This window comes from Anolis carolinensis, unplaced genomic scaffold, assembly GCF_035594765.1.
Source record: "Anolis carolinensis isolate JA03-04 unplaced genomic scaffold, rAnoCar3.1.pri scaffold_7, whole genome shotgun sequence".
NCBI classification, from domain to species: domain Eukaryota; kingdom Metazoa; phylum Chordata; class Lepidosauria; order Squamata; family Dactyloidae; genus Anolis; species Anolis carolinensis.
This window is the reverse complement of record NW_026943818.1, coordinates 27,133,687-27,149,558: the sequence shown is the minus strand read 5'-3', so window position 1 is coordinate 27,149,558 and position 15,872 is coordinate 27,133,687. Positions and strand designations below refer to the sequence as shown.

At 44.7% G+C, this 15,872-nt stretch overlaps 1 protein-coding gene across 1 annotated transcript; it reads right to left on the bottom strand.

The window, feature by feature from the left end:
• Positions 1-8,259: 8,259 nt before the first annotated feature.
• crk (CRK proto-oncogene, adaptor protein) lies at positions 8,260-15,496 on the bottom strand. Its single transcript, XM_062959729.1, has 3 exons — positions 15,155-15,496; positions 11,658-12,220; positions 8,260-9,860 (listed from the first exon to the last, which is right to left on the bottom strand). The coding sequence occupies exons 1-3, from the start codon at positions 15,369-15,371 to the stop codon at positions 9,723-9,725; spliced, it is 918 nt and encodes a 305-aa protein (XP_062815799.1). The 5' UTR covers positions 15,372-15,496; the 3' UTR covers positions 8,260-9,722.
• Between the last annotated feature and the right edge of the window lie 376 nt (positions 15,497-15,872).

The following is a 15,872-nucleotide window of genomic DNA, read 5'->3' as shown; positions in this document are numbered from 1 at the left end:
CCCTTTCTGTGGCCCTAGTCTTTGGGACTCAGTTTCCCAGAATTCTTGGCCATTGGACAAGCTGGCTGAGGCTTCTGGGAAATGGAGTCCCAAACCCCAAAAGGCCTCTTCAACCTTATGGTGCTCCAGGGGTTTGGGACTCCATTTCCCAGAATTCCCGGCCATTGGACAAGCTGGCAATAGATTTGATCTAAGGGAGTTGTAGTTCACATCTAGAGAGCACTGTGGACCCAAAGAACAATGGATCGGGACCAAACTTGGCACGTAGACCCGATATAGCCCAAATTTGAATACTGGTAGGTCTTGGGGGGAGTTGTAGGTACTGGGGGTTGTAGGACACTGTGATCATCACCGATGATGGAACTGGACCAAATTTGGCATACAGAACCCCACAACGCACTGAACCATGGTGGGAGCTGTAGTTTACCATACAGTCAAAGAACCCCACCCATGATGCATCTATATCAAACCTGCCCAACATGACAAACTTTTAACTACCTTCAGGGGGTTAACCTGGCATGATGGGAGTTGTAGTTCACCCACAACCTTATGCATTTTGTAATAATGTTATTGTAAGCCTTCTTGAGTCCCTATGGGGGAAAAAGTGGCGTGGAAATAATGCTATTATTGTTTCAATTCCTCAGCACTAAGCTTCCCTAACAAACCCATTCCAAAAAGGAAAGGAGGGAGTTGGGGAACGAATTTGATTCTATTTTAATGTTTGTATATTTCTAAAATGATATTTGCTTTTGAGCCTCATAGTATGCTATACTAATAATACAATATATTGTATATACATATAATATTGATAATATTATAATGTAATATAACATAATACACTATTTTAATTGTATATTTATACTACATGTCATATTACTAATAATAATGCAATATAGTGTGATAGTACAGTATAGGAATATATAATGCTTATATTGTGCTATGCTAATAATATATTGCATATACGTATAATATTAATAATATTATAATGTAATACAATAAAAATAATACACTATTATAATTGTATATTTATACTACATGACATATTACTAATAATATTGCAATATAGTGTTATAGTACAGTATAGGAATATATAATGTTTCTATTGTGCTATGCTAATCATATATTGCATATACATACAATATTAATAATATTATAATGTAATACAATAAAAATAATACACTATTATAATTGTATATACTACATGTCACATTACTAATAATATTGTAATATAGTGTTATAGTACAGTATAGGAATATATAATGCTTATATTGTGCTATGCTAATAATATATTGCATGTACATATAATATTGGTAATATTATAATGTAATACAATATAATAAAAATAATACACTATTATAATTGTATATTTATAGTACATGTCATATTACTAATAATATTGCAATATAGTGTTATAGTACAGTATAGGAATATATAATGCTTATATTGTGCTATGCTAATAATATAATATATTGTATTATTATAATATTTATTTATTATTTAAACTTATATGCCGCCACTCCCCTAGGGCTCGGGGCGGCTTACAAGAAAGGCTAAAATCTAACAATTTAAAAACATCTTTAAAATATCTTTTAAAAAAAATCTTAAAAACACTCCCCCAATATATAGTGCATATACATAAATATTGATAATATTATAATGTAATACAATATAATAATAAAAATAATACACTATTATAATTGTATATTTATATTACATGTAATATTACTATTAATATTGCAGCATAGTAATAGATAATGCTTATATTGTGCTATGCTAATAATATAATATAGTGTATGTTATGATTGAGCCTCATGGCTCTGTTACTGACAGACGTGGGCGTAAGACTCCTCGAGAGTCAGATACTCTCGAGGAGCGAGAGAGAAAAAGACTGCGAGACATATTTGCAGCACCATCTGACGAGGAGTCTTTCGAAGGGTTTACGGAGAGAATGGAGGAGGGGCTGGTTAGCTCAGAGGAGGATGAGATGGATTGGACTCGGGTAAGGGAGGAAGTGGGTGCCACTGGCCATGATGGGACAGAAGATGAATGGGGACCTTCAGGATTAGACCCATGGTTTAGCTGGAGGGATGGGACGGGATCCACAGCTGGAGATGCTGTTGGGCGTAGTCAGAGGTGTTCCAGCTCTGACGAGGAAAGTGATGAGGAAACGCCCGGGTTAAGGAGGACAGCTGACAGTGATGAAGATTTGTAACTGGCATAAAATGGGGCTTGAGAGCAATTGCAAATTGCGTTGGGCAAGGTAATCTGGGCAAACGCTTGGGATCCGTGTGTGTGTGGGACGCTTCCCTGAAGACTTGTGTGCTTTCCTGTGCTGTGACGTAAGTTGATTGGAATCCAGGGTCAGACGGCGGGAGGGATTGTGTGGGCATTTGTTTGTGCAAACCTGTGCTTACTCTTATTAGCTTGACCTTCCGTCGTCTTCTTGACGGACGCCATCTCCTGCTTTGAGAACTCGGACTGAACTGACCACGGCTTGTCTTCCCCCCTTCTTGGACTTGGAAAAACTACAAACGTCTGCTTCTGGCTTTGATCTACGGAACGGAACTGGTCTACTCAACTGCTACAATCCTTGGCTGATTTACTCGTGTTGGAGATCCTGTCTGCTGTGTGTGTGGGGGAGCGACGCAAGTTACTCTAAGCACAGTGTTGGCAGCAGAGAGGAATCTGCCGCCAATTAGTTGCATTCTTTGTATCTTTTGTTCCTTGGCTTTCGTTTCGTTTATACCCAGGCTGAAGCAAGCAGTTTGTTTTTACCCGGATTAAACTCCGGTTTAATCCGGTTTATCTTTTGAACATTTACTTTTGCCCCTTTTTGCTCCTAAAGGCAAAAACTGCCTGGCCCTTGTGTTTTACGGGCATTTTTGAGTTCTGTAATCTAATAAACTCTGTTACTTTGAATCTTGTGGCGTTCTGTCCTTGACAGATTGCCCAACGCCCATAAAAAGTTTATTGCAGCAATAAACCCGTCAGGAAGACGATGGATGAGTTAAGGGCCAAAGTAGACCAATTGCAAACGGCTTTTACCGTTATCCAAACAGCTCAGGCTGTGAAAGGACATGTTTTGACTCCTGAACGCTTTGACGGAACCAGGTGCAAGTTGCCAACCTTTTTGGCACAAGTGGAGCTTTATTTTTCTCAGCTCAGTGCTCATGCTTTTCCTACAGACACTAGCAAGGTGGCCTTTATTTTGAGTTTGTTGACCGGTCCCGCAGGACAATGGGCCACTAATTTAATTTTGGGAAATGACCCAGTCAAGGACAATTTGAATAATTTCAAAAAGTTGTTAACTGATACTTTTGGGGATCCTCTCCGCACGGAGAACGCTGGGTGGGCTCTGTATCGGTTGAAACAGGGAAAGGGGACTGTTTTGGATTACTTAAATAAGTTTAACCTGTATCGCCACCAGCTGGATTGGGGGGAAAATGCATTCATGCTTTTATTTACTGCCGGGTTAAGTGATATGCTCCAGGATGAATTAGCACGCTTGGAGCCGGCTGAAAGCTGGGACGCCTTAGTAGCTAAGGTGCTGCGTTTAGACGCAAGGTTCGAGGCTCGTAAACACTCAAAAGCAATGTGTGCGCCACCCATGCATGTAACCAGGGCACCTGTGGTGATGGGGGAAGAGCCCATGGAGCTTGGGGTCTTTAAAAAGCTGTCTACAGAGGAAAAGAGCCGTAGGAGGCAGCTGGGCTTGTGTTTGTACTGTGGGAATGCTGGGCATTTTGCCAAAAATTGTAATGTGAAACCTTCCCAGCTTTCGGGAAAAGGCCAGCCCTAGTGCGACGTGAGTCCAACGCACTAGGGCTCCTCAAGCAGTCAACTGAGGGGAGGAAGCATGTTTTCGTACCCATTACATTATCTGTTGGGGGAAGGGAACTTGTTTCTACTTTGGCACTGCTGGACTCAGGGGCTACGGTCTCCTATGTAGATATTGAGTTTGCTAAGAAGCATGGCATTCCTAGAGTGCGCAAGGCATGCGACGTGTGGGTGGAAGGAGCAGATGGGAGACTGCTGGAGACTGGGGTGGTTAACCATGAAACCTCAGCAGTAACGTGGGAGGTGCAGGGAGTAACGGGAACGTTTGTGTGGGATATTACGAGCTTGCCTAGATATGATGTGATCCTGGGGATGGATTGGCTAGCTGTAGTAAACCCACAAGTAGATTGGGCAACACGTAAAGTGATCTTAAAGAGGCAGGATTGTTGCACTCTAAATGTTACTCATTCTGATATGGAGGGAGTGCCTGCTGAGTATGGGGAGTTCTCTGATGTATTTTGTAAAAGAGAAGCGGACAAATTACCACCGCACAGGCCATATGATTGCGCCATCAAGTTGGCAGAAGGTGCGAAACTGCCAGCAGGGAGGCTGTATGCCTTGACTGTACCGGAAAGGCAAGCTTTGCGGGAGTTTCTAGATGAAAATTTAGCCAAGGGGTTTATTCGCCCATCTAGTTCTCCAACTGCGGCACCGGTATTCTTTGTAGCCAAAAAGACTGGGGAACTTAGGTTGGTCTGCGATTATCGGATCCTAAACAAATACACCATTCGGGATAGGTACCCGCTGCCTTTAATCTCGGAACTGTTATCAAGGGTGCAAGGGGCTAAGGTCTTTACCAAGCTTGACCTGCGGGGGGCCTATAACTTAATCCGTATACGGGAAGGGGATGAATGGAAGACGGCATTTAACACGTGTTTCGGATGCCACGAGTTCCGAGTCATGCCTTTTGGGCTTTGTAATGCTCCTGCGGTATTCCAGAGGTTCATGAACGATGTGTTCAGGGACCTAATTGACCAATTTTTAGTGATTTATTTGGATGATATCTTGATTTTTTCTAAGGACGAGAAAGAACATCGTCAACATGTCAAGCAGGTTCTGCACCGACTGCGGGCTAATGGGCTTTTCGCCAAGGCTTCCAAGTGCGTCTTTCATGTGCCTGAAGTGGAGTTCCTAGGTCATGTAGTGTCAGGTAGGGAACTTAAAATGGACCCACATAAGGTTGACGCCGTCAACTCATGGCAGGAGCTGAAGACTAAGAAGGATGTACAAAGGTTCTTGGGTTTCGCTAATTACTACCGGGAGTTTATTCCGAATTTTGCAAAGCTCACGGTACCTTTGACGCAGCTTCTGCGCAAGAAACAGCCATTTGTGTGGGGGCGGGAAGCTCACGAGGCGTTTCTACAACTAAAGTCTAGTTTTCAATCGGACAACATACTAACCCATCCTGATGTTGACAGACCGTTCGTGGTAGAAGCGGACGCTTCTAGCTACGCGTTGGGGGCTGTATTGTCTCAGAAGGATTCCTCAGGGACCTTGCGTCCCTGTGGATTTTACTCGCGGCAACTAACACCCTTCGAGCAGAACTATACCATATGGGAGAAGGAGTTGTTGGCGATTAAGGTGGCGTTTGAGGTGTGGCGGCACTGGCTTGAAGGGGCACGGCACCAGATCGTGGTCAGATCTGATCACAAGAACTTAGAGCACTTGCAAACAGCAAAGAAGTTAAACCAGCGTCAAATCCGCTGGGCTTTGTTTTTCTCCAGGTTTAACTTCAAGGTGCAGTTCGTGGAAGGGAAGGCAAACTTGCGGGCCGATGCTTTATCCCGCAAGCCGGAATTTAAGACCAATGAGCAGGTAGTATGTCAGACCATCTTGCCTACTGCCTCTCTGTGTGTTGTAGATAATGAGCTTGGGTTACATGACCAGATCCTTGAGGCTCAGAAGGATGATGTGTGGACTCAGGAGCAACTGATGCTGCTCTCTGCAGGTAACCGTACCATACTGCCGCATCTCCAGGATCAAGACGGGGTATTGGTGCGTAGGGGGCAGGTTTACGTACCAGTAGGGACCCTCAGGTTGGAGGTGATTAGAGCCCACCATGACGAACCCATGGCTGGGCACTTTGGCAGGTTCAAGACCGTACAGCTTATCACCAGGAGCTACTGGTGGCCAAAGATGCGGCAAGACATTCTGCGCTTTTGTGACAGCTGCGCCGTTTGTCAGCAGAGTAAGACGCCTGTTGGGCGCCCTAGAGGGTTGTTATCGTCTTTACCTGTTCCGGAGAGGCCATGGCAAATCATTTCCATGGATTTTATTTCAGATTTGCCTAAGTCTGGGGGTTATACTTGTATTTGGGTGGTGGTGGATTTATTTAGTAAACTGGCTCATTTTATTCCTTGTTCAACCATTCCGGCGGCCCCTACGTTGGCCTTACTATTTACAAAGCACATCTATCGTTTGCACGGAGCACCCGAGGTGATTATTTCAGATAGGGCTCCGCAATTTGTGTCACGCTTTTGGAAACACTTCCATGAGTGTTTGGGGACTAAGTTAAACGTGTCTTCAGCTTTCCATCCGCAAACGGATGGACAGTCGGAACGGGTTAATGGGCTCTTAGAGCAGTATCTGCGTTGTTTTTGTTTAGATCAACCCACGGCTTGGGTAAAGTGGTTACCGGTGGCGGAATTTGCTTACAACAATGCGGTGCACACGTCTAGTCAGCATACGCCATTTGAGCTAACTTATGGTTTTCACCCACGGGGAGGTGTGGCGCCGTCGACCAATGTGGTCTCTTCGGACCCTGTGTACCGCTCTTCGGAAATGGCTGCATTGCATGATGTTGCCCGTCGCTTACTGTTGGAAGCTAAGGCAACGCAGAAGACTCAGGCTGACCGCCACAGGCAGGCAGGGGAGGAGTTGGAAGAAGGGGATTTGGTGTGGTTATCTTCCAAACATATTAAACAGGCTGGGGGAAAGTTTGCGCCTCGGTATTTGGGTCCCTTTCCTATCGTTAAAAAGATTTCTTCTGTTGCGTTTCGTTTGCGTTTACCGTCTAGTTTAAAGGTCCATCCAGTCTTTCATCGTTCACTGTTGAAACTTGATACCTCTAGTCGTCGTGGTGCTATAGCGGAGGGTATCACTGCCACTTCTCCGCCATCGGGGGAGGAGGCCTTTGTGAGAGGGGATAGTGTTATGATTGAGCCTCATGGCTCTGTTACTGACAGACGTGGGCGTAAGACTCCTCGAGAGTCAGATACTCTCGAGGAGCGAGAGAGAAAAAGACTGCGAGACATATTTGCAGCACCATCTGACGAGGAGTCTTTCGAAGGGTTTACGGAGAGAATGGAGGAGGGGCTGGTTAGCTCAGAGGAGGATGAGATGGATTGGACTCGGGTAAGGGAGGAAGTGGGTGCCACTGGCCATGATGGGACAGAAGATGAATGGGGACCTTCAGGATTAGACCCATGGTTTAGCTGGAGGGATGGGACGGGATCCACAGCTGGAGATGCTGTTGGGCGTAGTCAGAGGTGTTCCAGCTCTGACGAGGAAAGTGATGAGGAAACGCCCGGGTTAAGGAGGACAGCTGACAGTGATGAAGATTTGTAACTGGCATAAAATGGGGCTTGAGAGCAATTGCAAATTGCGTTGGGCAAGGTAATCTGGGCAAACGCTTGGGATCCGTGTGTGTGTGGGACGCTTCCCTGAAGACTTGTGTGCTTTCCTGTGCTGTGACGTAAGTTGATTGGAATCCAGGGTCAGACGGCGGGAGGGATTGTGTGGGCATTTGTTTGTGCAAACCTGTGCTTACTCTTATTAGCTTGACCTTCCGTCGTCTTCTTGACGGACGCCATCTCCTGCTTTGAGAACTCGGACTGAACTGACCACGGCTTGTCTTCCCCCCTTCTTGGACTTGGAAAAACTACAAACGTCTGCTTCTGGCTTTGATCTACGGAACGGAACTGGTCTACTCAACTGCTACAATCCTTGGCTGATTTACTCGTGTTGGAGATCCTGTCTGCTGTGTGTGTGGGGGAGCGACGCAAGTTACTCTAAGCACAGTGTTGGCAGCAGAGAGGAATCTGCCGCCAATTAGTTGCATTCTTTGTATCTTTTGTTCCTTGGCTTTCGTTTCGTTTATACCCAGGCTGAAGCAAGCAGTTTGTTTTTACCCGGATTAAACTCCGGTTTAATCCGGTTTATCTTTTGAACATTTACTTTTGCCCCTTTTTGCTCCTAAAGGCAAAAACTGCCTGGCCCTTGTGTTTTACGGGCATTTTTGAGTTCTGTAATCTAATAAACTCTGTTACTTTGAATCTTGTGGCGTTCTGTCCTTGACAGTGTATGTACATATAACTTGCAAGCCGCCCTGAGTCCCCTTCGGGGTGAGAAGGGCGGGATATAAATGTCGCTAATAAATAAATAATAAATTTTGTCCAGAGAGAAAAAGCGGGATGCAAATCATAATCGTAATAATAATGTTTATTTTTTTTAATACTGTTAATATTTAATGCTGTTTCCGTGTTTGTATACTTGGTAGATTTTAAACTGTATTGTGTTGGGCTTTATGTGGAGCTGCTATGGGACGCTTTCAGAATGCAAATCATAACAACAGAGGGTATCAAAATATTTCTCGCTGATCCTCGAACGCCTCAAAACCAGCCCGGAAGCGTTTGCGTCTTTCCATGATTAGTTTATTAAAAAATAAGATCCTCATGATTCCACTTCTCAAAGGCGTTACAGATGGAAAGAGGTTTTGTCCCAAATAGCAGGGGGGGGGGAGAGAAGCGGGACTCCATTTTCTGCAGGGGATTCAAATACGATCCCTGAATATATGCCGATTTGGATACATTACGATCCCTGAATTTCCACGGGGATGCGGATACGGATGCGTTACGAACCCTGAATATCCGCGGGGATGAGGATTCGGATATATTATGAACCCTGAATTTCCACGGGGATACGTTACGAACCCTGAATTTCTGCGGGGATGCGGATTCAGATACATTACGAACCCTGAATTTCCGCGGGGATGAGGATTCGGATATATTACGAACCCTGAATTTCCACGGGGATACATTACGAACCCTGAATTTCTGCGGGGATGCGGATTCAGATACGTTACAAACCCTGAATTTCCGCAGGGATGAGGATTCGGATATATTACGAACCCTGAATTTCCACGGGGATACGTTACGATCCCTGAATTTCTGCGGGGATGCGGATTCAGATACGTTACGATCCCTGAATATCCGCGGGGATGAAGATTCGGATATATTACGAACCCTAACTGACGTGAAGAATCCCAGAGAGACGTGCTACAAGGACCTAAAAAAGGCCTGGAAAGGATTATATTTTGTCAGAAAGCCGTACTCCCATTGCTGAGGGAATACCGAAGGAGAGGGTGAGAATCTCTGGAGTGTAACGGGTTCCAAGTCGCGCCCGAAACCCCCTTCCTGCTAAAAGGGACACAAAGGCAACGGAGATCGGTCTACAGAGGGAGGCCCAGAGTCCCACTCGTATGTTATAGGTATTAAGAGCTATATCTCTGAAGGTAATGCGGCTACTTGCTATCGTTCCGGTTCCGGAGGCGAAGGTCGGTCGGGGCCCCCTCTTTTCTGCATTTGGCCTCGGCACATTCAAAGGGTCGTGGTTCTGCCCAAGGGAAGCCCGCCGTTGACTCGCGGCCCAAAAGGGACAAGGCAGAGCCAGACTCAAAAGCGGGGGGACTGGGCAGCGGCCGGTGGGATTCCCCTCTGTCGAACCCTCGAATGGCGGGGTCCCCGGCCCACCAAGATTGGGGTTATTGCGGGAACGAGGCCTGCGTCTTCCGACAGTCTCTCTCTCTTTGATGGCATCCGTCGCAGGGTGTGTGGCCCGTCCAAAACAAGAGGAGGAGGCTCAAGGGAGCCCGGCTTGGACCAAGCTCAACTGAAGTCCTCCTCGGGGTTCTGCTGGTCGAGGAGCCGGACGTGCGTGAAGGGGAAGTGGCCCCGCCGGGCCCCACACTCGCCTTCCCACTGGCCGCTCATGTTGATCTTGGTCACTTTGACCAGCTCCCCCACCTGCGGGGCGAGAAAGGGACACCCGCCGTTAGAGTGGGCCCACCAACCCCACCATCATAGGATTGGAGAGCGGGGAGAGCGGCCCTCTGACATTCAGGACATCATCCGATCCCTCCCGACAAAGGGCCACCCAATCCCTGCTTAATATAATAATAATAACAACAATAATAAAAGACTCTGGCAGAAGCCAGTAAAGGTGGTCCCAGCGGTGATCGGCAACAATAATAAAAGACTTTGGCAGAAGCCAGTAAAGGTGGTCCCAGTGTTGGTCGGCAACAACAACAATAAAAAAAGACTCTGGCAGAAGCCAGTAAAGGTGGTCCCAGTGTTGATCGGCAACAACAACAATAAAAAAAGACTCTGGCAGAAGCCAGTAAAGGTGGTCCCAGTGTTGATTGGCAACAACAATAATGATAAAAGACTCTGGCAGAAGCCAGTAAAGGTGGTCCCAGTGTTGATCGGCAACAACAACAATAAAAAAAGACTCTGGCAGAAGCCAGTAAAGATGGTCCCAGTGTTGATCGGCAACAACAACAATAAAAAAAGACTCTGGCAGAAGCCAGTAAAGGTGGTCCCAGTGTTGATTGGCAACAACAACAATAATAAAAGACTCTGGCAGAAGCCAGTAAAGGTGGTCCCAGTGTTGATTGGCAACAACAATAAAAAAAGACTCTGACAGAAGCCAGTAAAGGTGGTCCCAGTGGTGATCGGCAACAACAATAATAAAAGACTCTGGCAGAAGCCAGTAAAGGTGGTCCCAGTATTGATCGGCAACAACAACAATAATAAAAGACTCTGGCAGAAGCCAGTAAAAGTGGTCCCAGTGCTGAATGGCAACAACAACAATAATAAAAGACTCTGGCAGAAGCCAGTAAAGGTGGTCCCAGTGGTGATCAGCACATTGGGCACAGTGCCTAAAGACCCTGGCCTGCAATTAAACATAATCTGCGCTGACAAAATCACCATCTGTCAGCTGCAAAAGTCCACCCTACATGGATCTCCATGCATTATTCGCTGATACATCCAATAACAATAATAATAATAATAATAATAATACTTTATTTCTAGACCGCCCTCTCTCCCAGAAGGGACTCAGGGTTGTTTACACGCAGGGAAAAAAAGGCAAACATTCAATGCCCAAAATAATAGAAACACATCAAAAATCAAAGTAATACACAATAATAACAGACAGGGGTCCATCCCTCCCCTGCTTAATAATAATATTACTAATAATAGAATCTTAGAGGTGGAAGAGACACCCAAAGAGGGTCCTCCAGTCCACCACCCATTATGTCATTCAGGACATCATCCGATCCTTCCTGACAGAGGGCTATCCAGCCCCTTAATAATAATAATAATAATGTAATCCTAGAGCTGAATCAGTTCACCCACCTTCTGTCATTAAAAACACCATCTGATCCCTCCTGACAAAGGGCTATTCAACCCCTGCTTAATAATAATATAAGAATCCTAGAGCTGGAAGAGACATCCAAAGTTGGCCCTCCAGTTCACCCCCCCCCCCCTTCTGCCATTAAGGACACCATCCAATCCCTCCCGACAGAGGGCCATCCACACCCTGCTGAATAATATTAATAATAATAATTGTAATAATAGAATCCTAGAGAGAGAAGAGACACCCAAAGATGGCCCTTCAGTTCACCCCCCACGCCATTCAGGACACCATCCAATCCCTCCCAACAGAGGGCCATCCAGTCCCTGTGTAATAATAATAATAATAATAGTAATAATAATAGAATCCTTGAGTTGGAAGGGCCATCCAGTTTGACTCCAACGTACCTCCAAAGCCAGGGCCGTCTTGTCGTAGGCGTTGGGGACCCGCTTCTGGATCACCCGGGCAAAGATGGGGCCGTTCTGGAGGTTGGGGAGCGGGGTGTTGACGACGCTGGGCTGGGCGTACGGGCCGGGCTCCATCCCTCCCAGAGGCGGTAATGGCGGCTGCATCTGTGGGGCCGGGACGCCCTCCGGGGGGCCCCCGACGATGGGGTGGGGGGCCGGGCGGCACTTCTCCACGTAGGGCACCGGGATCATGCCCCGCCGGCCCTCGCCGTCCTCCGCGTTCCACCACTGCTCCTCGGGCTTCTCCCGGATCCGCAGGATGTCCCCCTTCTTGAAGGGCAGGTCTTCCTCGTCGTTGCCCTGAAAGTCAAAGAGGGCGCGGACGAACTCCGCTTCCTCCTCGGCCCTCGGCTGCTGCAGGTCGCCGCTCCCGCGGTGCTTGGCCTTGGAGACCGGCTCGATCAGGGTGGTAGTGTCCAGGTAGTGGATCTTGTAGAATTCCAGCAGAGACGGCAGGGAGTCAAACTCCTGGTCCCCGATCCGGAATCGGGAAGGATTCAGGCCTAGGAGAGGAAACAAGCGGGAGAAGAGACGGGAAGGCAACGTGTTAGTCTAGGAGGCAGGAAGGGGCTTAATAATAATAATAATAATAATCTATACACATGGGAGCCCCTTTCCCGCAGGACTGACTGCCACCCTGGGGACAGAGTGAAGAAGGGGAGGCCAGGAAGACATCATTCCCCCATGTCCCCTGTGTCAATATAACAATGTAATAATATATAATACTAACATTATGCTATACCAGGGGTCCTCAAACTTTTAAAGCAGAGGGCCGGTCCACAATCCTTCAGACTGTTGAGGGGCCGTATTATCATTTGGGGAAAAAAACCAAACAAATTCCTATGCACACTGCACATATCTTATTTGTAGTGCAAAACAACAACAATAACAATGAAAGAACAATACAATATTTAAAAATGAAAATAATTTTAACCAACATAAACCTATCAGGATTTCAACGGGAAGTGTGGGCCTGCTTCTGGCCAATGAGATAGTCAGGTTAATTAGGATTGTTGTTGTTCTTGTTGTGTGTCTTCAAGTCATTTCAGACTTTGGGCGAGCCTAAGTCCAAAATTATTTATTTATTCATTTACTACATTTATATCCTACCCTTCTCACCCCGAAGGGAACTCAGAGCAGCTGTATGTACATACAATATATTATTAGCATAGCACAATATTAGCATTATACTATATTGAACTATACCACTATACTGTAATATTATATGTAATATATAACATATAATTAATATTATTATATGATATTATTGTTAGTACTGTATTGTATAAAATGATATTATTATCAATATTATATGTATATACAATATATTATATTATTAAAATGGATATAAAAATATTATATTATAAATGAGAGCGAGGGCCAGGTAAATTACCTTGGAGGGCCGCATCCGGCCCCCGGGCCTTAGTTTGGGGACCCCTGTGCTATACTAATGCTATACTAATAATAAATTATAGATACATATAACAGTGTATTATTATTATTATTGTATTGTACTACATATCAATATTATATGTATATTAATATTAGTATAATTAAGATTGCAATTAATATTAATATTACTTGCAATATATTCAATTATAATAGTGTATTATTATTGTATTACATTATAATATTGTTATCAATATTATAATTGAATATTTATATTGCAAGTAGTATGATTAATAATATTGCAGCATAGTGGTATAGTACAATATAGTAATATAGAATGCTTATATTGTGCTATGATAATAATGTATGTATGTATAACTTGTACATACAATATGTATATACATACAATAACATGCTATGCTAGTTTTATATATATATATATGTATATATATATGTATATATATATATATACACACGCACATATATATATGTGTGTGTTTATATATATATATATACACACAATATAATTATACATATAATATTCATATTATATTATAATATGATATAATACTAATAATACAATATAATATTAATTATATATTATATTTTATATGTAATATTACTAATAATATTACAGTATATAGATTTTGTATAATATAGTAATTTATTACCAGTATTGTACTATGCTAATATAATATTGTATGTAAATTTAATTTGTAAGCCGCTCTGAGTCCCCTTCGGGGTGAGAAGGGCGGCATATAAAAGTAGCTAATAAATAATAAATAAATATTATTAACATAGCACAATACTAGCATTAAATTACTGTATTGTACTATATCACTATACTGTAATATCATTAGTAATATTACATATAATATAAATTACTGTATTGTACTATATATATATTGTACATTAAATTACTGCATTGTAATATATCACTATACTGTAATATTAGAGTGTAATTCTATATACAGGAAGACAGAATTACATTATTATTACTACTATTACTACTAGACTCATAGTTAGAAGGGGCTTCTAAAGACCACCCAGCCCAACACCCTTCTATATACAGGAAGATAGAATTACAATATTATTATAATTATTATTACTATTATCAGTTAGAAGGGGCTTCTAAAGGCCACCCAGTCCAACCCCCTTCTATATACAAGCAGACAGAATTACATTATTATTCTTATTATTATTGCGACTACAACTACTACTAGACTCATAGAGTTGGAAGGGGCTTCTAAAGGCCACCCAGCCCAACCCTCTTCTATATACAGGAAGATAGAATTACATTATTATTATTATTATTACAGTAGAGTCTCGCTTATCCAACATAAACTGGCCGGCAGAATGTTGGATAAGCGAATATGTTGGATAATAAGAAGGCATTAAGGAAAAGCCTATTAAACATCAAATTAGGTTATGATTTTAGATATGAAGCACCAAAACATCATGTTAAACAACAAATTTGGCAGAAAAAGTAGTTCAATACGCAGTAATGCTATGTAGTAATTACTGTATTTATGAATTTAGCACTAAAATATCACGATGTATTGAAAACATTGACTACAAAAATGTGTTGGATAATCCAGAAGGTTGGATAAGTGAGACTTTACTGTAGTTATAAGGGGTTTCTAAAATCTTCCCATTCCAACCCTCTTCTATATACAGGAAGAGAGAATTACATTATTATTATTATTACTATTATCAGTTAGAAGGGATTTCTAAAGTCTTCCCAGTCCAACCCTCTTTTATATATAGGAAGACAGAACTATATTATTATTATTATTATTATTAATACTACTACTAGCCTCATAGAGTTGGAAGGGGTTTCTAAAGGCCACCCAGTCCAACCCCCTCCGCCCAAGAAAACAAATTACTATATTATGATTATTATCCATTGTTATCATGGGAGGATTATTCTGAGAGAGCAGGGAGGGCCTTCGAGAGGCCCCCCACCCTGACCAGGCCCATTCCCGCGGGGCCCTTGCTCGGGGGCCGCGAGGGGCGTGTCGTGGGCGGGGCTTGTGGGCGTGTCTCACCCGGAGGCCCGCCCCCTCCGGCCTGGCTGTTGACGATGTAGTGGGAGACGCGGGAGCTCTCGGAGACGGAGAGGACGAAGTCCCCCGGGATGGTGCCGGAGTCGCGGACGAGGAAGGTGCCGTGGCGCTGTCCCTGGAGCAGCGCCACCGCCTCCGCCCGGCTCAGCCGGCCCCAGTACCACCCGCCCTGGTCCTCCGCGTCGAACTGGCCCGCCATGGCCGGGCGCCCGCGGGGAGGAGACCCGGGAAAGGCAGGCCCCGCTTCGCCTCAGCCGCTTCGCCTCAGCCGCCCAAGATGGCGGCCGCCGCGCCTCGCCGCCCGGAAGTGACGCGTCCTGGGAAAGGGGCGGGGCCAGGCGGGGACGCGCAGGCGCAGGAAGAAAACGGATGGTCAAGCTGAGCAGGCGTGAAAGGCGGGAGGCAAGGAGTGCGCATGCGCAGAAAGCCGTGAGAGGGAAACAAGGCGTGCGCATGCGTGAAAGCCGAGCGAGAAGGAGTGCACATGCGTGAAAGCTGAGAGAGGAGTGCGCAGGGACAGAAACTCCAGGGAGAAGGAGTGCGCATGCGTGAAAGTTGAGCGAGAAGAATTGAAAGCTGAGAGAAAAGGAGTACGCATGCGTGAATGTTGAGAGGAGTGAAAGCTGAGGGAGAAGGCGTGCGCATGCGTGAAAGCTGAGGGAGAAGTGCGCATGCGTGAAAGCTGAGCGAGAAGGAGTGC

Bases quoted from the DNA above. Each gene is read 5' to 3' on its own strand.
- crk (XM_062959729.1), bottom strand. From the start codon at position 15,371: ATGGCGGGCCAGTTCGACGCGGAGGACCAGGGCGGGTGGTACTGGGGC. The intron at 12,221-15,154 runs GTGAGACACGCC...TTCCTCTCCTAG, and splicing joins CGGAGGGGGCGGGCCTCCGG to GCCTGAATCCTTCCCGATTC. The intron at 9,861-11,657 runs GTACGTTGGAGT...CTCGCCCCGCAG, and splicing joins AGACGGCCCTGGCTTTGGAG to GTGGGGGAGCTGGTCAAAGT.